Raw genomic sequence first — 23,241 nt, forward strand, 5'->3', positions numbered from 1 at the left:
TGGAATAAACAGGTAAACTTCAGAGTAAGTTTTGCAGTGTTTATAAACTTGTCTTATTTAATCTCAATTAGTAACATTTATATTAATACTTTGTCTTTTTCCATACATTTTTATACTTTTCTATGGTCCTTGATTTTTAATTGATTCCACTCTAGCCTTTGATCCAATAAGTCTTTGAATCCTTTTTCTCTCCCTCTAATTATTTCCTGCTGCCAGAGTTCTCTTTTTTTATTATTTCTACTTTTGACAGATGAAATACACCGAGCAGATTTGCTGTACAGAAATGTTTACATGGACAGCGCTATCTCTGTCAATACCGTCCAGAATTCCATATTTACTAAGCAATTAATCCCAAAGAACGGATTCCACACCCCTCCCCCGAACTTGCCCAGCTGCTTGGTACAAACATTTTTCTCTGTATGAAGATCTGTGAATGAAGTCACTTTGCCCAATGCTTGGTCGTTTGTTAGAACTTTTCATTTTTAGTTAATCAGATCTCCAGTCAACATCCCACACTATTTCCAGTATTGTTCCGATTCTGCAGATTTTAAGATCTTCCAAATCTGCGATTATTTGGAGCAATTGCCAAACTCCAGCTTTAGACATGGGGATTAGTGCTGCTGGTAAGTGCATCAATTGATATATCTGCCAAGCATTATTGTATTTTGACTTTTTAAATATTACACCATTATTGTTTGAAAAACCTGCTGTAAACATTCTATCTGATAATGTCACCAGATAATCAAAGATGTCTTCTATGCAAAATTGGTAATTTGTATACAAAATAAATTAAAGCATTGACGGGCAATTATGTGGGTCAACCAACCTCTTGATGTTTATTTGATGTCACATTAGCAGTTCGTTGCTATGTATTTATCTCTCCCCTCCCCCTTTCAGCTTTGAGTGAAAACATTTTGTGTTCTGTGGTTTCCAATAGAGTGGGAAAAACTGGTTGAGCTTTCATCAGATTTTAATGTTATTGGACTATTTTGGGCCTCTGGTCTGGGTAGTTATAAAGAGGATTAAAATGATTGACGTCACTCCTTATTCCTAATTCTCGGAGTGCATCTTGCATGTATTTGTTATTTTCCAGTTCTGGAGCCGCTTGGTTTGAATGTGACACCCGCCTTCAAACATCGAAAATAAATAATAAAACTGGGCCCATTCCAGTCAGGCATCAATGGGTTTTAGACCTGACTGTAATTCAATATATTTCAAGTTTTAAGGATACGTTTTCCGTCAAAATAAAACTGGATTCCAGAATCAAGAGACAAAAAGAAAGTGAGCTGGTGAAATGTGTAGCATGTTGAGAGAAGCTGATACTTTTCTTGTTGGTGTCTTAGGTCGATTCTTTAAAATGACATGACGCCTTGAGTTATCTTGACTGTCTCCATGTATAAGAAAACTGTGAATTAAAACCATGCTGTTCTTCTGGGGGCTGCTGTTATTCACCTTGTTTCCGGTTGCAATGGAGAGGGGCAGTACCAGTCGTATCAAAAAACACCACCAGCAGCCCAGATCTCAGGATATCAAGCAGAAAAGGTAAGCTGTGTTGTGGCAATCTGAACAATAACTTGGTCAAAATGAACATATTTAGATTGCATAAGAAAAATAGTTTTGATGTTTACATTTTCCATCTCTGCTTCTCTCTTGCATCCAGGCATCAAGAAGATTTGTCATTTTTAGCTGTGACCAACAATTCAGGTCTGCTCACTTTTGTAGTGCAGAATCCATTTTAGCAATTTTTATTCCCATCTGCCTCATGCCCACCTCAAATGAAAATTGTATATGGCAATTATACAGCTAACATCTGAACTAGAGATTGCCATAACAATCCCACTGAGATGAATTAACTTAAAATATCATTTGAGAGTAGGTATTGGACTCACTATAGGGGGAGTCTTAATGGTTAACAAAGCCATCTGATTTTTTTTACTCGTTTTCACGTATTATAATTCTTTTTAACACCTTGAACGAGCATTTCATTTATATTCTTTCTCTCTATGGTTTTTCAATGCGTGTTTCTTTATCTAATTCTGCACAGAGCATTCCAATGACTAATTCTGAATGATGCCAATTCAATTTCATCCCATCCACAGCAGCTATTTCAGTCAGTTGTATCAATATTGTGTGACGCAGCATGTTATCTCACTTCATCCTCCTTGCAGTAGCTGCAGCTTTTGATAGAATTGGCCATTGCATCCTTTTCTACTCCTCTTGGTCCAATGTTACAAATCCTACCTATATTAAAATTCAATTTGATCAAACAAATACCCATTATAGAACATCGCTGTGCTTCTGCTTTTTTTGGAGACAAATAAACTGCAGATGCTGGAATCCAAGGTAGACAAGCTGGAGGAGGTACACCTGAAACGTCGACGTCTCCACCTCCTGAGGCTGCCTGGCTTGCTGTGTTCTTCCGGCCTCCTGCTTATTTACCTGTGCCTTTTGTGGGCCTACTTCAGGTTTCAAGAATTGGATTTTGCAGTGGGTTAATGATCAGTCTTAGAACCAGCACCATTGTTAAAGTGCAAATCAGATGACAACTTCCAGCAATTGCATCTGCTGTAGCCAAATTTGCAGATGACACAAAAATAGGTGGAAGGGTAGGTTGAGAGAGGGATGCAAACAGGTTACACAGAGATATTGATAGGTTAGGTAAAGTGGCAAAATGTTGGTAAATGAAGCATAATATGGGAAAATGTGAAGTTGTTCATTTTAGAAAGCAGAACAAATTCATTATAATTCATTTTGGTTGATTGATATAGAGAAAAACAGAAAACTGCAACATGAAGTGACCGGAGGTACTTGCGTATGAAACACAGAAAACTAGCACACAGTTGCAGCAGGTGATTGAAGGTGAATGAAATGTGGGCCCTTATTTCAAGGGGTTGGAGTATAAGAGTAGAGAAGCCTTAGTGCAATTGTACAAAGTGCTGGTGAGACCACATCTGCAGTCTGTGAGCAGTTTTGGTCTACTTATTCAGATCTGCTCACTTTTGTAGTGCAGAATCCATTTTAGCAATTTTTATTCCCATCTGCCTCATGCCCACCTCGAATGAAAACTATATTATGGCAATTATACAGCTAACGTCTGAACTAGAGATTGCCACAACAATCCCATTGAAAAATTATTTCATTGGAGGTAGTTGAGAGAAGGTTCACCAGGATGATTCCTGTTGTGGAGGGATTGTCTTATGCACAAAGATTAAACAGGTTGGGGCTGTACTTATTGGAGTTTAGAAGAATGATAGGTGATCTCATTGAAACATGTAAGATTTTAAAGGGGCTTGACAAAGTAAATACTGAGAGGATGTTTTCCCTCATGGGAGAATCTAGGACCAGAGGGTATAATCTCAGAATTAACGGGCACAATTTCAGACTGAGATAAGGAGGAATGTCTTCTCTCATAGAGTTGTAAGTCTTTGGAACTCCTTGCCACAGAAAGCTGTCTGAGCAGAGTCCTTGCGTATATTTAAGGCTAAGATAGATGAATTCTTGATTAATAGGGGAATCAAGAGTTGTGGGGAAAGGGTAGGAAAGTGGGCTTGAGGAATGTTAGATTAGCCATGATCCTATAATGCTGGAGCCGGCTTGAGGGCCTGAATGGCCTACTCCCGTTCCTATTTTCTATGATTTTATGGTCTTATAAATATGAAAGTCAGGAAATTCCTATTGAGATGCCCTGCTCAACCAGAAACCTCTTTCTATTCAAGGGACTCAGTATCAGAATACATGGAATAGTGTGACATTGCTGTACTTATTTGATATACACCAACCAGAAAAATATGTAGCTTTTTAATTCAAGCACAACCGAATATTTATTCCTATGGTAAGTCTTAATTTCTGCCAAGAAATCTCCTTGCACTGCAAATTAATTTTCATAATTCCTTCAGATTTTATTTATTGGACATTTAAAAGGCATAAGTGATTTTATAATATTTACATTTTCTTTATGTCTATTTTGTCTCTCTTAGTTCCATCTTCCACTATCCTTATTTTACATTTTGTAATTGGTTTGACGTTGAATGAAATGTTCTGACACTTTCTGGTCAATATCTGCATTCCACATTTATGATTCTTCAATCTGATGAGGAGATACAAGGTTGCTTGCCTTATTCACACACGATCCAGATACCCTACAGAGAGTGCTGCATTCAAATAATGTTCTAGTTATGAAAACCTCCAGGAGAAAACTGCATAGAAAGTCTATGGACAAGTGATAGTATTTAAAATATCTAGTGCATTTTGTTTGTTGCTGAGAGGGAAGCTCAAGTCCATGAATAACTGATGCAAAATAAATGTAGATTTCCTTTTAATGTGAGAAATTCAAAAGTCAACACTTGCAAAAGGGGTTAGCACTGCTGCCTCACAGCGCCAGGGACCCAGGTTGGATTCCAGCCTTGGGAGACTGTCTGTGTGGAGTTTGCACGTTCTCCCCGTGTCTGCGTGGGTTTCCTCTGGGTACTTCGGTTTCCCCCCACATTCCAAAGATGTGGAGGTCAGGTGAATTGGCCATGCTAAATTGTCCATAGTTGTTACGAGCATTAGTCAGAGGGGGGTGGGTTACTCTTCGGAGGTTTGGTGTGGACTAATAAGGATAGAGGGTTGGGCCGAAGGGCTTGTTTCCACACTGTAGGGAACCTAATCTACTCTAAAGTCAACACTCTTCTTTCCACACCTTATTTTAAGATGTAATTATTTCTCTTATTTAAATACTGCTTTTTAGCGCACAAATTCAGAAGTCACTCAACAGCAGGTTTATAATCCAACAGGTTTATTTTAAATCACACAAGCTTTCAGAGCACAGCCCCTTTGAAAGATGTAACTGCACTTGATGAAGGAGCTGTGCTGTAAAGACTTGTGTGACTTCAAATAAACCTGTTGGAATATAATCTGGTGTTGTGACTTCTGACTTTGTCCACCTCAATCCAACACAGGCACCCCCACACCATGTTTTTAGGTGCAGTCTGAGAGCTAAGGTGAACTTGCCTGTTCCTTGGCAATAAGACTAATGAGACTGGGATAGATCACTGCACCTGACAGTTACTTGTGGTTGTGTCTCATGTTTCTTCATGGGCAACTTGTTAATGCCACCCTATTAGGTCCCTCATTCGATGTGATTTACATTGTCACACATCTTCACTGATACTGTCTGAAGCACTCTGGGTGAAAGTTGGTGTATAGAATTTGAGAGGAAACCATAGTAACACTGAATGATAATTATAAAGGGTCCATCCTCCAACCTGGTGAGATCCATTCAAGAGTTCATCAGCACACCTGTATAGTTTTGGCTCCCTATTTCCTTTGTGTTGCGTTTTAGCACATGATATTAAGTACTGTTTGATTTAACCAATCTCTTGCCAATACCACTCTCTGATGTTTTTAAAAGCAGTGTTGCATCTATGCTTTTCTATTACGATTTTGAAGAAATTTTATGTTTTGCTTCAGTAGACCAGAAAGTAAAAGATCTGATTTAACCAAAACACACCTGACAAAATCTGAACAACTCCTTAGAATAGAGGACCACGATTTTGCAATGAGACCCGGATTTGGAGGTAAAGGTTTTCTACCAATTTCACCACGCTATTCAGTAGTTTAAGTATTTTTCCTAATCCTGAGAAGTGTAACACTTATTATGGATTTTCTATAGCTGCTATATATTTTTATATGTAAACAATTTGAACAGCATCATTGGATAGTCAAAATTTGACTCACTCAGAAGCTAACGTAATATGAAAAGATTTGGGAGCATTTGGCTATTATAAAATTTGCACAGTGTAATTGTCATGATATTGGAAATGAATTTTAAATAGGAGAAAATATCATTTATGCTAAGGGTTCAAAGCTATTCAATTTACTAATATCTGCTCAGGTGTGCCCGGGAACAGACCCAGAAAACATTCCCCTCTAATATTATTTTGGTGGTAAGTTTCATATACCAGCGTTCCCACTGCAATTAACAATAAAACATATTAAAATAATGTGGCTACTTAATGAATGTATCAATCCAGAGCATTTTAATGCTAAATTAACCATTTCTCTTTATTGGTCTAGAATTTTCAAACTAATGAAGGTAATAGTATTAGTGCTTGTCATTATTACTCTGTAAAATTGACCATACATTGTAGTGTCTGCACATATGCAATTAAAGATGGAATTTTGTAAATTGCTATTAGTGAGACCCAACATTTCTACAGGATATGCTGCTGTCTTTTCAATCTAAATTGATGTGAACCTAAACTAGTTACATGCTTTTCTCACTGTAAGAATCATTGAAAATGTTATGCTTTGTTGAATGAGTTTTAGCAGCAAACTGAAACAAATTAATATTGAATATCATGTTTCTGTAAAGCAAATTTTATACATATGGTATATTGTTCTGTCCATTCTGTGACAAATGTCATGTGATTTTGAAGTTGTCGAAATATGATTTTCTAATAGTCCATCTTCTAATTATTTAAAATTTTGTAAAATCAATAAGAAATGAATTCTAATCCATGCTTTTTACGTTTTGGCTTGATGGCTATGAGAATTCTTCAACCTGATTGGCTGCTTAGCCACTTAGCCTATTTGATGACGTCATTGTTCATGATTACTGCAGAATATAGGTGGTATGAGATTGAAAGTCACTTTGGAGTAGGACAAAATAAAAAATCTAGACCCTGCGAAATTATGAGGGCAACTCCTTTTTCAAGGTCAGTAGTGAATATAGTCCCTGAAGAAGGGCCTGTGCCCGAAACGTCGAATCTCCTGTTCCCTGGATGCTGCCTGACCTGCTGTGCTGTTCCAGCAATAAAGTTTCAACAATATAGTCCCTTCGCCATTGGCAGCAAAAAGGCCAATATATCTGATACTAAATGTGAGACTAAGTAAAGATTTTGTTTAGCCCTAACCAATATAAATCTTATTTTAACTCAATTGTAAATAAAAAAAGCAAAACAATTTCAAGAGTCAACATTATGTTAAAGATGGCAGCAGTTCACCATCTTCTTCAGGGCAACTAGAATGGCCCAGTAGCAATGTCCACATGTCATGAAGGAATAAGAAACAAAAAGCAGATACGTTCAAATGATATAGAAAAAAATTAGCATCACAGATTAGGTGGAAATACACCCCTTTAAACGGTGGATTTTTTAAAACATTTATTTTCTGTCCATTATTGGCACAGGTTTCTCTACAATACAAACTACAATGTTGGGTTGCTTTTTAAAACTTTTTCTTTACTTTTAGGTGAAATTAAGACAAGATTAACTTTTATTTATTTGTTCTATATAGAATTCATTCAAATTAAAATTCAAGTTTGTTACAATAGGATTAAATAGACAGAGCCAGTTTTAAATATTCGTCTCTGAAACTATTTATTGATCTTCATACTAATTATTGTATTTCCTCCATGAAGCTAGTAGATAAAATTAATTAAAGTTAATTTCCAATAAGAAGAAATTCCTTTTAAAATCATGTTTGTGTCTGATTATATCCATTCATTCTATGAATAAGAAATTAATGATCTGAACATTTAATTGACAGGTACTTACATCAATTATTTTTCATTTGGTTGCTATCATTCAAAATTGCAATCACAACTTCAGTTAGTACAATGCTATTTAAATCTTAATTTATAGAAGTTGAATTTGTAATCCCAGCACAGGAGCCACAAGGCCTTTAGTGAATGGTCCCAAGAGCACACTGGTAGCTGATGACTTGGCCTTCCAGCATTTGGCACAGCTAGCTTTTAAAACGCTTTGCAGCACACTCCAAGCTTGAGTTTGAAGAGCCTGGAGAGAATAAGATCAATTGCATAGTGAAATTTCCAGACACTGTAATATATTAAGGATTCAGTTTAAATTAAGTCTTGAAGTTAGCAGAGATAGAGAAAGTGGTAACCTTGGCAGAATTCTTCTACTTGGTGAATTTTGTGCAGCAAAGGATTAAGGGAAGCCGACTTGGTCCAATGTAGTCCACGAATCATTGGGTGAGGTGGTTGATAAAGTGGATACAGTTTTCATAATCTTCAGAAGAGATGAAAATAATAGATTCTAGTTTAGGAAGAATGCAAATTTAATATGTGTGGACTATGACTTGTATATATATCCTTAGCGTGCATGTCATCCTGAAAGAAAATCCCAAATAGTTGCTGCATTAGCAGCACTGGCACAACCTCTTAGCTCCTCATGAGCACTTGCACACCTTTGAATCTTCAGACACCAGTCAATGGATATATTTCAGGCTGGAGCAAGATTTATAGTGAAATTCCTGAATGGTCAGTATTGGGATCAATAAATTTCCTGTAAAATATTTGTGATCTGGACGTTGGTGAAGAGGGGACAATTTTAGAGTTTGCAGACACTTGACATGTAGGAATCCTTTAAATCCTTAGTGTTCATGACCAGTATATTTCTGTTAGAATGAACGATAAGGATGGCAAGATTTGGGAAACTTGGATAACTGAAGGTATTGAAAGTTTAGTCAAGAAGGTAAAGGAAGCAAATATAAAGTGAAGGAAAGTGAAATGCAACAAGGCCTTTGAGGAATATAAATGAAGTAGAAAAGAATTTAAATAAGAAATTAAGAGGGCGAGAAGGGGCCAAGAAATGTTCTTGGCAGGTTCTTGGCAGGTAGGATTAAGGAGAATCCCAAGGTATTTTATACATAATAAAGATAAAATAGTAACTAGTTAAGGATAGATCCACTCAATGGTAAAGTAGGGAATTCATGTGTGAAGCCAGAAGTGGGTGAGGTCCTTAATAAGTACTTCACATCAGTATTCACTAAGGAGAAGGACATTGATGACTATATGATTAGGGAGAGATATGTTGATATTCCGGGACATGTCAGTATTGAGAAAGAAGAGGTGTTGGATCCTCTTGAAAAACATTCAGGTAAATAAGTTCCTAGAGTCTGATGGGATCTATTCCAAGATAATGAGGGAGGCAAGAGTGGATTTCTGGGGCCTTGAAAGAGACCTTTGTGTCCTCTTTAGCCACAGACAAAGTCCCAGAAGATTGGAGAATAGCTTATGTTGTTGCTGGTTTAAGAAGAGTGACAGGGATAATCCAGGAAACTCTCGGCCAATGAGCCTTACATCAGTGAGAGGGTAAATTATTGGAGAAGACCTTTATTCACAGGATTTACTTGCACAGCAAAGAATGGACTTTTGGTCAGCATGACTTTTTGTGGGGAAGGTCTTGTCTCACAACTTAATTGAGTTTTTTGAGGAAGTGATGAAGATGATTGATGGGGTAGGGTAGTAGATTTTGACAACATGGACTTTACTAAGGCATTTGAAAAGGTCCCTCATGGTAGACTGGTCCAGAAGATTAAGTCAGATTGCACACACAATTATCTTGGTCATAGAAGACAAAGGATAGTTATGGAGAGCTGTTTCTCTGACTCAAGTTCTGTGACATTTTATAATGATCAGTACTGAGAATTATGTTGTTTGTAATATGATTTGGATGAAAATTTAAGTGGTCTGATTAGTAAGTTTACAGACAACATGCAGGGTCACAAGGATAGGGTGGAGGGATGGATCTGGGTGGGATGGTCTTCGGTGAGTAGGTATGGACTCAATGGGCTGAATGGCCTGCTTCCACACTGTAAGGATTCTATGATTATGAAAATTGGCAGAGTTGTGGACAGCGAGGAAGGTTATTAAAGGATACATTGGGATATTGAGTGGGAAAATGGAAGATTGCATTTAAGCTGGACAAGTGTGAGGTGATGCATTTTGGGAGGTCAAATGCAATAAGAAAGGATAGAATAAATGGAGGACTCGTAGGAGCATTGATATACTGAGAGATCTTGTTGTGCAATTCCATAGCTCCCTGAAAATGGCAACACACATAGATAATGTGTTAAAGAAGGCATATAGAATGCTTACCTTCTTCACCTGGGGCATTAAGTGTAAAAGTTGGGAAGACACATGGCAGCTGCATAAGACTTTAGTCAGGCTACATTTGGAGTATTTTGTGGCATTCTAAACTCCAAACTATAGGAGGCTTTAGAGAGGGTACAAAGAGGTTTACCAGGATGTTGCCTGGATTGGAGTGTATTAGCTATAAGGAGAGGTTGGACAAACCTGGATTGTTTTCACTAAAATGGTGGCAGCTGAAGGGTGACCTGATAGATGTATATAAAATTGAAATGCATGGATAAGGTGGATAGTTGGAGTTCTTTTTCCCAGGGTAGAAATGTGAAAACTAGGGGGCATAGGTGAGAGGGGGAACTTTTAAAGGAAATATGCTGGGCAAGTCTTTTACACAGAGCCTGGGACACACTGCCAGTTGAAGTGGAAGAAGCAGATACATTGGCAAGATTTAAAAGGCATGAACAGGCAGGGAATAGAGGGATACAGACCCATGAGCAGGCAGATGGGACTACTTTAGAATGGCATCACGGTAGGCACAGACATGGTGGGCTGAAGGGCCTCTTCTTGTGCTGTATTGTTCTACATTCTACAATACATTCAATGATGAAACAGTGGAAACATTCTAAGCTATGAGGAGGACAGTATAGAACTTTGAAGGACATTGATATTGATGAAGTGGGCAGATAGACAGCGGCTGAAGTTTAGTGTGGAGAAGTGTACATGATACTATTAAGAACATAGAGAGACAGTATAACATTAAGGGTACTTTATGAATAAATATGAAGGAACAAAGAGACTTGGGTGTTTATATATTTTGTTGGAGAAGCAGATGCTTTAGTTTGTTATTTAACCATTGAACTCTCCCTTTTTTATTACCCTTGTTTTAGTTTCAAACTGTTTATTCCTGTCAGCTTCTGTGAAGATAATTTCAGCCAGCTAAATATCTCTTTCTGTATATATCCATGATTTTTCCATCACTTTAACCTTTTCAAAATTCCTTGCTCTAAGTCTCTCCTTTCCAATATAGACAGTCAACTCCTCTGCACCTCCAATAGGATAGCTTGTACTTCTTCCTTAAACAGAGGCTCAGTTAGTCTCCAACTACCACATCATCCTCCATCTGGATGAATACGTTCCCTAATTGAGCAACTTTGCCTGAGACTCTACTCTCTTCCTACAAAGAAAAAGTGGAAACCATGCCAGTCCAAGTTAAGCATGCTTTTTCATTGAATATGTGGAAAGATATTTGTTCCAATTGTACTCACTCTCATTCCTTACCTTCTTGATATTGATGCCTGTAGTATTGCTGGTTTCTATTCCCTATGTGAGTCAAAAATCTTTTCTTTAATTAGTATTTTTCTCAATAATGACTCACCTGTGTTGTGTTGCCACTAACTCTGTTTTAATTTCAGATTTACAGCATTTGCTACAATTTTTGCTTTTTATTTATGTTATTAAGAATGAACAAGATATTGTATGACAACTGCTGCTTTTGGAACTACTTGAAGGTAAAACATTAAAAATGGTGAAACTAAAGTCACATGTTTCCCACTTGCCTTTTAAGGGCCGGCAGTATCTGTTGGTATAGATGTGCAGGTTGAAAGCATTGACAGCATTTCTGAAGTTGATATGGTAAGTCTGAACTTTTGTTACTTATGGACAGGAATTTATTTACAGTAAAACTGGACTACATAGTTGCGCCACACAGCACAGTACATATTATTGTATTTATTATCATTTTATTTGAATTTGATTTGCTGATGTAAGAGGATCCTGACTTTTGGCTTTTCATCACCATCAATCTATTCAATTGGCTCATGTCCAAAACAATTTATATTTGTACCTTTTGATGTAATAAAATGAACAATGACATTAGAAGCTTACAGGAATGTTTTAAAATAAAATTAGACACTGAGTTGAATAAGGAGGAGTTGAGTTAAATAACCACATCTTGGTTAAAAAGGTCAGTTTTAAGTCTTGTCTTAAATGAGGAAAGTGACGTTGTAAGGAAAGTATTCCAGACCATAGGTCTTAGCAAGTGAAGACACGACCATCAATGTTTCAGTGATTAAAAACAGGATTCATAAGATGCCAGAAATAAGTGAATAAAGAAATCTTGGAGTGTTGAGTGGTTGCAGGAGATTGCAAAGACTGGGAGGCATGAGGCTTGACTGGGAGCCAGTGTAGGTTAGTTAGTATTGGTGTGATGTTTGACCAGGATTTGATGCAGCTTAAGACATGGAAAGCAGAGTTTAGGGAGGGTAGACTATGTGACATAAGCCCGGAATGCATTACAGGTAACAAGGCATGAGTAAGGGTTTCAGTAGGAGAAGAATGGCCATGGAAATAGGTAGTCTTACTAGTGGTGTAAATATATAGTCAGAGTATTCTTGGAATCAAGTTATGACACTAATGTAACTACCAGGCCAGCAATAGTAATTGAGCTGATATCTCGACAATGAGATTGAAACAAGGACTGAAAACAATCATTTATCATGTAAATAATTACCAGCATTAACATTCCATATTTTTACAATCATCCCTCTTCTGATTCAGAATCAATTTACTTCTGATTTTTCATATCCATATCCATAGGACTTTACAATGACTTTGTACCTAAGACACTACTGGAAAGATAGCAGACTCGCTTTCCCAAGTTCCAACAACAGAAGTATGACATTTGATGGAAGATTAGTCAAGAAAATTTGGGTTCCAGATGTGTTTTTTGTTCACTCCAAAAGTTCTTTCATACATGACACAACAATGGAGAACATCATGCTAAGGGTATATCCAGATGGCAACATCCTGTACAGTTTAAGGTGAGTCATTGCTAATTGACTTTTCTTAGTATTGCTGAGCACAGTATTTTTCCATTTTAATCTTCAGTTGGGTTTTCCTTCTATGAATCCTTTTTAAGTGGATAATGCTTTGACATCAATGGAAATACAAGATTTATTTTCTATTTATATGCACTGTGCTCTCTCACACTGTATTACAGCTAGATGACAGATCAACTATACCCACATTTCAAAATGCTATCTGACCAAAATGGTACATATTCTTATTATTATTTGAATCTTTCAAACTATAGTATAATACAAGTAATATTGATACAAAATATTTTTATTTGTACTTCAATTATCATTTACACTTCAATTAATCCATGAAATGATTTACGTAATGTCGTACTGATTTGATGTGAGAGATTGCATTATTTAGTCAAGGTTTAGAAAATACAAAAGCTTCTTTTTATTGATTCAAGCAAAAAAAAAGCTAACCTTATCCCAAAAACATCTCTCCATAGCTTAGGGTGTATGTTGTGTTGGATTTTGTAATACAAGCCCTACTCTCTCATTTGATTACGTTGCAAAGAAAAGAAAAGCTTTCCCAAGAGCGTCATCTGCAGTACTCTTGACAAGGGTTTGCAAAGCTCCATGTGGGAACAGCTCTTAAAGATCTGGAATTCTCCACAATTGGGGAAATTTTGGCATGTGAAAGGGAGTGAACTAATTGCTTTTAATGATACTTTAAGGATATGTGGGCAACTTGTTTAAGATGGCTGCCATATTACAAGATGAATTCCTACAGAGCTGACTGACTCCCTGAAGCAAATAACAGGGTGGGTGGGGAGGTGTGCACATGTGGATGAGCACAGTCACTTAGGAAGTTGAAGGTAAATGTGTTCCTCCATTTTTACAGCATTTCTTATGCATTTTGTCAAGCAAGTTACGCATCTAAAATGGGAACTTGCATATCTATGTTAAGTCGACAAGCACTTTTTTGTATTAATTTGTAAGGAAAGTTTCAAACTTTAAACTAGTTTTACTGATGTAATGTAGTTATAGCTGGAGGAGTTCTGAGGTAGTGTTACACAGCATTGAGTGCCATAAATATGAATCTATTGAGAATTATACTATAAACTTATCAATAATGAACTGGAAATAGCAATGATTACACAACTAGCAAAATGACTCCTTAAATTTCTAGTGCAACTTGAGGCCAGTACTCCTAAAAGTCTGAATCTATTGTGTGCCAATTTAAATGCACTTTAAGCATGAAAATCACAATAAAGTATGTGTGTTGTTGATATTACTTGCAATCATAGTGAAAACTTGAATGTTATTCATATTTGTTGCATGTGTTCGCTGCTTCAGTAACTGAGGAGCTGTGATTGGTGAGCATCCCCATTTCTGACCTTATGTTGAAGGAATGAGCATTAATGAAGCAATTGAATATGTGTGGGTCCAGTATACTGCCCTGGAGCTCCTCCAGCAATGTTTGGGCCTAAGATGATTGACCCCCAACAACCATTTTCCTTTGGGTTAAACATAACCACATTCACATTGACTTCAATTTTTGCAGGGGTCCTGGATATCGTACTCAGCCAAAAACTGCCTTGATGTCAAGGGTAGTCACATTCACGTTGACTCTGAAATTTACCTCTTTGGTTCATGTTTGCACAAATGTTTTATGAGGCTTGGCGTTCGTTGGCCTTGGTGGAACCTAATCTGTTTCAGTGAACAGGTTGTTGCTGAATAAATGCAAATTGATTGCACTCTTATTGACACCTTTTATTTCTAGATTAGAGTGGTGCTGGAAAAGCACAGCAGTTCAGGCAGCATCCGAGGAGCAGGAAAATCGATGTTTCGGGCAAAAGCCCTTCATCAGGAATACAGGCAGAGTGCCTGAAGAGTGGAGAGATAAATGAGAGGAGGGTGGGGGTGGGGAGAAAGTAACATAGAGTACAATAGGTGAGTGGGGGTTGGGATGAAGATGATAGGTCAGGGAGAAGGGATTTACCTAGACCATCTCTGACACCTCCCTCCCCTTCCTGGACCTCTCCATCTCCATTAATGACGACCGACTTGACACCGACATTTTTATACAAACTCACCGACTCCCACAGCTACCTGGATTACACCTCTTCCCACCCTACCTCCTACAAAAATGCCATCCCGTATTCTCAATTCCTCTGCCTACGCCCTATCTGCTCCCAGGAGGACCAGTTCCACCATAGAACATACAGATGGCCTCCTTCTTTAGAGACCACAATTTCCCTTCTCACGTGGTTAAAGATGCCCTCCAACGCATCTTGTCCACATCCTGCAACTCTGCCCTCAGACCCCACCCCTCCAACCGTAACAAGGACAGAACCTCCCTGGTGTTCACCTTCCACCCTACCAATCTTCGCATAAACCAAGTCATCCGATGACATTTCCGCCACCTCCAAACAGACCCCACCACCAGGGATATATTTCCCTTTCCGCCTTCTGCAAAGACTGTTCCCTCCGTGACTACCTGGTCAGGTCCACGCCACCCAACAACCCACCCTCCCATCCTGGTACCATCCCCTGCCACTGCAGGAATTGGACTGGACGCCTCCTAGCAGAGCGCTTTAGGGAACATCTCCAGGACACCCGCACCAATCAACCACACCGCCCTGTGGCCCAACATTTCAACTCCCCCTCCCACTCAGCCGAGGACATGAAGGTCCTGGGCCTCCTTCACACCACTCCCCCACCACCCGACGCCTGGAGGAAGAACGCCTCATCTTCCGCCTCAGAACACTTCAACCTCAGGGCATCAATGTGGACTTCACCAGTTTCCTCATTTCCCCTTCCCCCACCTCACCCCAGTTCCAAACTTCCAGCTCAGCACCTATCCACTCCACCCTCCTCTCTGACCTATCACCTTCAACCCCACCCCCATTCACCCATTGTACTCTTTGCTACCTTCCCCCACCCTCCTGCCTGATCTATCACCTTCATCCCCACCCCCACACACCTATTGTACTCTATGCTACTTTCTCCCCACCCCACCCTCCTCTCATTTATCTCTCCACTCTTCAGGCATGCTGCCTGTATTCCTGATGAAGGGCTTTTGCCCAAAACGTTGATTTTCCTGCTCCTCGATTGCTGCCTGAACTACTGTGCTTTTCCAGCACCACTCTAATGCAGAATTTGGTTTCCAGCATCTGCAGTCATTATTTTTACCTTTTATTTCTATCCAGATGATTGAAAATAAACTGATGGAACTGTGATTAGCTGGTTTTGACCTACTCAGCTTATTATATTGAGGATGTATCTGGACAATTTTCTATTTTGTTGGGGAGAAGCTGGCGTTGTAGCTGTACTAAGGATACAGTGGTTCTGGGGCACCTGTTCAATTTTACATTCAGGGTGTTGTCAGGCCTCAAAGACTTTGCTGAATCCTATAGTCTTCAATTAATTCTTAATATCACATGGAGTTAATCAAACTGGGTAAGGACTGGTGTCTGGGAATTTCAGTATCAGGTCAAGATCAATCAACCACTATTAGATTACTTACAGTGTGGAAACAGGCCCTTCGGCCCAACAAGTCCACACCGACCCGTCGAAGCGTAACCCACCCAGACCCATTCTCCTACATTTACCCCTTCACCTAACACTACAGGCAATTTAGCATGGCCAATTCACCTAACCTGCACATTTTTGGATTGTGGGAGGAAACCGGAGCACCCAGAGGAAACCCACACAGACAAGAGGAGAACATGCAAACTCCACACAGTTAGTCGCCTGAGGCGGGAATTGAACCCGGGTCTCTGGCGCTGTGAGGCAGCAGTGCTAACCACTGTGCCACCATGCCACCCACTGTATTGAATATTAACATATGAAATAGGAGACCATAGGAAAAGTAGACCATTCAGCCCTTTGGGCGTACTCCTATGAATAAGATCACAGCCGATCTACATTCCCACCTAGTCCTGATGATAACCTTTGATTGCCTTGTCTTGAAGATTTGCAAGTGACTGAAAATGTTTCCGCTTTGCAATGATGTTCTGCACGGGATGCCATCATCATCACTATGCTCTATCTATAGAATGTTGTTTCCAATGTCTGGCTTACATTATTTGCTGTGTTCTGGCTTCACCAGATTGCCATCTTGTTTTTCAGTGTGAATGGCACTGATCCTGACTTTTTCTTCTAAATTCCTAATGAAACCAAGGTTTGGCCCGAGGTTCGATGGTAATGGTAGACTGAGAAATGAACTGGATCATGAGGCGCCAGATTGTGATCTGGCTGTATTCTATTGCAACATTTCTATATCAGATTTATAAAATGGAGTGACTTACTAGGATACTTAAGGGGCTTTAAGAGTCAATGATATTGTTGTAGGTCTGTAGTTACATGCAGGCTAGGCTAAGTAGGAAGGCAGATTTTCTTTCCTAAAAATCCTTAATGAACCAAACAGGTACTATTCAGTAATTTAATGGATATTATTGAAACTCTCATTTTATTCCAGATTTATTAATTCCCAGCTGCATAATGGAATTTTAACATGTCTTGGGAGCATTCTATTCCAGGCATCTGGACTAGTCCATTAACATTCCACTATATGACTATTACTGTAGCCTCAGAAAGTGAGGACTGCAGATGCTGGAAATCAGAGTAGAAGAGTGTGGTGCTGGAAAAGTACAGCTAGGCAGGCAGCATCTTGAGGAGCAGGAAAGTCGACGTTTTGGGCATATGCCCTTCATCAGGAAGGACTGATGAAGGGCTTATGCCCAAAATGCGACTCTGCTGCTCCTCAGTAAGTTTTGAGAAGATTTGAAAACAAACCTTCCAGCTCAGCGAGCAAACCTACATCCATTCTTCTGCTCCTTGGATGCTGCCTGACTGGCTGTGTTTTTCCCAGCACCATACTCTATTACTGTAGCCTCTACTTTTACATAAGCCTATTTTTCAGAATACCTTGGTGTTTATGTGGCTGAAATTAGAGCATATTTTATAGTTTATTTTGAATACTTCTTGTAGGACTACGGTCACTGCCATGTGTTCAATGGATTTTAGCAGCTTTCCCCTTGATACTCAGAACTGCTCACTGGAACTTGAAAGTTGTAAGTATCTCATACTTGGTTTGCTACATTTTAGTGGTCATACTTGTTTGTTCTTCAATGCATTTAAAAGCCCGGTGTGATGTAAGGATCACAGGCTGAATTTTGTTTTGTTTCCATTGTTGTCTAAACTATTATTTTAATTAACTGACTGATGAGAATTAAAATCAATTAGAGCTTGGGAAAACATTGTCAAACTAACCATTTGTATACAGAACTGGTTTGAAGGTAGAAGACAGAGGGCGGTGGTGAAGGGTTGCTTTTCAGAATGGAGGCCTGTGACCAGTGGTGTGGCAGAAGGATCGGTGCTGGGTGCACTGCTTTTCATCATTTATATAAATGATTTGGATGTGAACAGAGGAGGTATGATTAGGTTTGCAGATTGGACCAAAATTGGAGGTATAGTGGACAGCAAAGAAGGTTACCTCAGAGTACATTGGGATTTTGATGAGATGGGCCAATGGGCCGAGGAATGGCAGATGGAGTTTAATTTAGATACATGTGAGGTCCTATATTTTGGAAAGGCAAATCAGGAAAGGTCTTATGCACTTAATAGTAAGGTCCTGGTGAGTGTTGCTGGACAAAGATATCTTAGAGTGCAGATTCATAGTTCCTTGAAAGTGGAGTTGCAGCTAGATAGGATAGTGAAGGCAGCATTTGGTATGCTTCCTTTATTGGTCAGTGCATTGAGTATATGAGTTGGGAGGTCATGTTGCAGCTCTACAGGACATTAGTTAGGCCACTTTTGAAATACTGTGTGCAATTCTGGTCTCCCTGCTATAGGAAGGATGTTGTGAAACTTGAAAGGGTTCAGAAAAGATCTACAAGGATGTTGCCAAGGTTGGAGGGTTTGTGCTCTCTGGAGAAGTTGAAAAGGCCAAGTTTGTTTTCCTTGGAGCATCGGAGGCTGAGGGATGACCTTCTAGAGGTTTATAAAATCATGAGCACAGATAGGGTAAATAGGCACGGTCTTTTCCTTGGGGTTGAAGAGGCCAAAACCGGAGGGCACAAGTTTAAGGTGAGAGGAGAAGGATTTAAAAGGGACCTAAGGGGCAACATTTTCATGTAAAGGGTGGTGTGTGTATGGAATGAGATGCCAGAGAAAGTGATGGAGGTTGGTACAATTACAACATTTAAAAAGCATCTGGATGGGTATATGAATAAGAAGGGTTTAGAGGGATACAGGCCAAATGCTAGCAAGTGGGACTAGATTTATTTAGGATATCTGGTTGGCATGACTATTTGGACTGAAGGGTCTGTTTCAGTACTGTATATCTCTATACCTCTACGACAGTAAGTACTGGAAACACTAGCGAGTTTTGAGAAGATTTGTAGCTCAGGTTGACGTTCTGGATGTAGGTTTTCTTGCTGAGTTGGAAGGTTCATTTTCGTCACCATACTAGGTAATATCTTCAGTGAGCCTCCACATGAAGCACTGCTGATGTTTTCTGCTTTCTATTTATATGTTTGGGGTTCCTTGGGTCGGTGATGTCATTTCATGTGGTAATGTCCGAACTGGAAACACTGTAGAATTAAAGAATTGACATGTTTTGTAAATTTGTAAAATTATTTTACTAACCTAATTATAGTAACATAAATCATTAGTTTGTAATCTTGGCTTGACCATAATAATGCCTTAATGTTTTACTCCAGATGCTTACAATGAAAAAGATCTAATGCTCCATTGGAGGAATGAAAAGGAACCACTGAAAACAGATGAACAGATCTTACTGGCTCAGTTTTTTATCCAAGAATTCCGTGCATCAAGTGGACTTGCATTTTATAGCAGTACTGGTATGTTTCTCTCAGAGTTATGAATGATAGATTTATGAATGATGGAAAGCTGAAAGATAGTAATCCTACAGAGAGGAGTTCAACTGCTGTTGTAAAATTTGATAGCAAGTTATCAGAAATATGTCCATTGAGAACAGTTTGACTTGTTGGATACTCACAATACATAGCAATAAGCATTTTGGCACTGCCCCAGCTAATGAGCAAAACAGATAATGGTGCAGAAAGTTACTATCCATGAACCAAATTTTTGTCATTATAATTTCAATGGATTCATTCCTAATAAAATAATAAAAGCTTGGGCTTTGTTTGTGAGAAATCAAATATTTTGGATCATTGTAAAACTTAGGAAGGGTTAATTATGTTAGTTATTTGAGTGATGGGGTGAGATAGCACATGATAGAACAATGGTGAGATGTCCTTAAAGATTGACTCCTGGAAAATGAACTTGACATAATAGATAGTGAGAGACAAGGCTGAGACTCATGGGATTACTCGAGGTCTACAGAGGCGTTTGGAGAGTACCAAGGAATGCGCAGAGGAGAGCAATGGGTCATTCAAAAAAATTTGAATATTTGACAGAATCAAAGACAGCTGAGAAGTACTGTTGAGAGTAGTTAGGGTTTGATGGAGCTGCAATGATGAAAATATCTCAAGTGCAAGAGGCCATGACCGAATGAGGTGATGAAGAGAATGCATAATTGGGAGCAGAGATTATTTAAAAATGAGGTGTTGTATGATATTGAGATTCCGACTAGGATACAAAATGTATATACAATTGGTCATAAAGGAAAACCTATTTACTTTGTGGCACAGTGGCTCAGTGGTTAGCACTGCTGCCTCATAGCACCAGGGACCCGGGTTTGATTCTAGCCTTGGGTGACTGTCGATGTGGAGTTTGCACATTCTCCCAGTGTCTGCGTGGGTTTCTGCTGAATGTTTGGGTTTCCTCCCACAGTCCACAAATGTGCAGGTTAGGTAGATTGGCTATGCTAACTTGCCCATAGTGTCCAAGGATGTGCAGGATAGGTAGGTTAGCCATGGGAAATATAATATAGGAGGTTGCATCTGGGTGGGATGCTCTTTGGAGAGTCAGTATGGACCAGTTGGACCAAATGGCCTGTTTCCACATTGTTGTGATTCGATGATTAATAATGTTTAATTGTATGTGGTGATAGTCATGAACTTCCTACACGTGGACACAGACTGAATCAGAAGTTATTGGGTTAGAAGGTGCTTGTTAGTCATGTGTCATTCTGTGTAAATTGCTTGTAAAATTATGTCAGTGTTGGTTCTAGTTCTCTTCATCATAAATTCTCTTTTTTGAACTTTGACATGTTAGATTACTTAAATGAAGCAAAGTTAAAAATCACACAACACCAGGTTATAGTCCAACAGGTTTAATTGGAAGCACTAGCTTTCGGAGCGCAGCTCTTTCATCAGGTGGTTGTGGAGGACACAATTGTAAGACACAGAATTTATAGCAAAAGTTTACAGTGTGATGTAACCGAAATTATACATTGAAAAATACCTTGATTGTTTGTTAAGTCTCTCATCTGTTAGAATGACCATGATAGTTTCACTTCTTTCATATGTAAATCACAAAACTCTTTTTAAAAGTTACATTCTCAGGTTAACTGTAGCAATTGATGTCACACCAGATAAGATGTTGAAGGTGTTAGCCTCCGGTGTTCTGTTGTTTATGCCATAATGTTTAGACTGATTCTAATCTTTAAAAAATGTGTTAACAGAGTCTTACATGGATTCATGCAGTTTTTGAGCAAAGTACAATGAACTCTGCAAGTACAAATTCACCCCATAAACGTATATGTATATATGTGCATGTGGGTTTGTGTGTGTATGTCTGGGGTGGGGGGTTGTGAGTGTCTGTGAGAAAGAGTGTATATATGTGTGTGTGTGTTAATGTGTGAGTGTAAAGGGGTCTAAGTCTGTGAGAGGATGCATGTGTGAGTTTGGGAGTGTGTGTGTGTCTGCAGGAGTGTGTGTGAGTGTCTGTGTATACGTGTGTATGTGTGTGTATAGGAGTACCTGTGTGTGTGAGTGTCCTGTACACTCTCTCCTATAAACACACATACACACAGACACACTATACACAGACACGCACACAGACACTCTCACACACTCCTACAGACACACACACTCCCACACGCACCCCCTCACAGATTTAGACTCCTTTACATTAACACACACACATATACACTCCCTCTGACAGACGCTCACAACCCCCCACCCCAGACAGACAGACACACACACACACACACATGGAGCTCACTTTAGAAATGAGAACTTGCTTGGTATCTAAAATACAGCAGAGTAATGCCCAGAAGCTAGAGAAATATTGGAGTTCATTCCAAAGCACAAGAAATAACTTTTAAAAACCAAGGATTACTTTTTGGATACCACAAAGCAGTGACACCCTCTAAGTGTCAGCAGAAATACAGAGTTGTGTCGTCAGATGAGACTCAGGTGGGCTAATAGCAACAGAATTCCAAATACATAGGGTCAGATGATCGATGTTGTATATTTCGATTTTTAGAAGGCATTCAATAAAATGTCACACAAGTTATCTCACAAGTTTAGCACTCATGAGGTTGTGGATATTAGCCAATCTCCATTGGATTAAGGACTGGTTAACAGAGAAAGCAGTGGCAATAACAGAGGTTGTGGATATTAGCCAATCTCCATTGGATTAAGGACTGGTTAACAGAGAAAGCAGTGGCAATAACAATGGGATGAGAGTAAGGAAGCCATGCTGCAATTATGTAGGGATGCCAGGGTGTTACTAGTGCAGTGTCAACCGTATATATACTTGGCCTCAGCTATTTAAAATGTACAGCAATGATCTAGATGAGAAGATCGTGTGACTCAAGTTTGCTGATGATATGAAACTAGGTGGGAGGTAAAGCTATTAGTAGAAGAGACATGTTAAGTGATTGGGCAAGAAGGTGATAGATGCAGCATAGTGGAGAATATATGGAATTATTCACTGTTGTCAGAAGAATTGAAAGCAGAATGCTTTTTAAAGGTGAGTGGCTAGAGAGATTTGAGGTCCTTATACAATAATCAGAGGAAGCCCAGCAGTCCAGCAAGCTATTAGGAAGTCTTCATTGCAATGGGATGAGAGTAAGGAAGCCATGCTGCAATTATGTAGGGCTTTGATTAACAAAAAAATCACATCAGGAATATTCTGTAGAGTTTTTGTCTCCTTATCTAGGGAAGAAAAGAGAGATTGGCAATCTCACTGGGCTAGTAATCCAGAGACCCACAATAATGTCTGTGGATGTGAGTTTGAACCTCACATGGCAGATGGTGACATTTTAATTCAGTAAAGCTGAATTTAAAAGCTTGCCTAATGATGACAATGTAACCACTGTTGATAGCTTTAATATATCCATCTGATTCACTAATGCCCATTAGGGAAGGAAATTTACCATCTTTATCCAGTCTGGACTGCATGTGTAACAGTGTGGTTTACTCTTAACTGCTCCTTTGCAATTAGGGATGAGCAATAAATGTTAGCTTAACCAGTGATATCCACATTGAGTCATAGAGTCATAGAGATGCACAGCACAGAAACAGACCCTTTAGTCCAATTTATCCATGCCGACCAGATATCCCACTCCAATTTAGCCCACCTGCCAGCACCTGCCCATATACCTCCAAACCCTTCCTATTAACATATTGA

The 23,241-nt window shown here is 39.1% G+C and overlaps 1 protein-coding gene across 4 annotated transcripts in view; it reads left to right on the plus strand.

The window, feature by feature from the left end:
* Positions 1 to 468: 468 nt before the first annotated feature.
* The window catches only part of LOC122555118 (gamma-aminobutyric acid receptor subunit rho-3-like), a 31,066-nt gene continuing 8,293 nt past the window's right edge, over positions 469 to 23,241 (plus strand). For 2 of the 4 annotated variants that reach the window (XM_043700818.2, XM_043700820.2), the window contains exons 1-6: positions 1,116 to 1,542; positions 5,452 to 5,558; positions 11,436 to 11,503; positions 12,467 to 12,690; positions 17,665 to 17,747; positions 19,398 to 19,538. In XM_043700818.2, the coding sequence (XP_043556753.1) occupies positions 1,421 to 1,542; positions 5,452 to 5,558; positions 11,436 to 11,503; positions 12,467 to 12,690; positions 17,665 to 17,747; positions 19,398 to 19,538 (745 nt within the window). In that variant the 5' untranslated portion in view covers positions 1,116 to 1,420. Of the gene's footprint in view, positions 624 to 1,115; positions 1,543 to 5,451; positions 5,559 to 11,435; positions 11,504 to 12,466; positions 12,691 to 17,664; positions 17,748 to 19,397; positions 19,539 to 23,241 lie in introns of those variants that run through there. The other 2 variants (XM_043700814.2, XM_043700817.2) reach the window with 2 other exon arrangements.

Source organism: Chiloscyllium plagiosum, unplaced genomic scaffold (assembly GCF_037043375.1).
Source record: "Chiloscyllium plagiosum isolate Xiang-an unplaced genomic scaffold, Cpla_swu_hap1 HiC_scaffold_12, whole genome shotgun sequence".
Lineage (NCBI taxonomy): Eukaryota > Metazoa > Chordata > Chondrichthyes > Orectolobiformes > Hemiscylliidae > Chiloscyllium > Chiloscyllium plagiosum.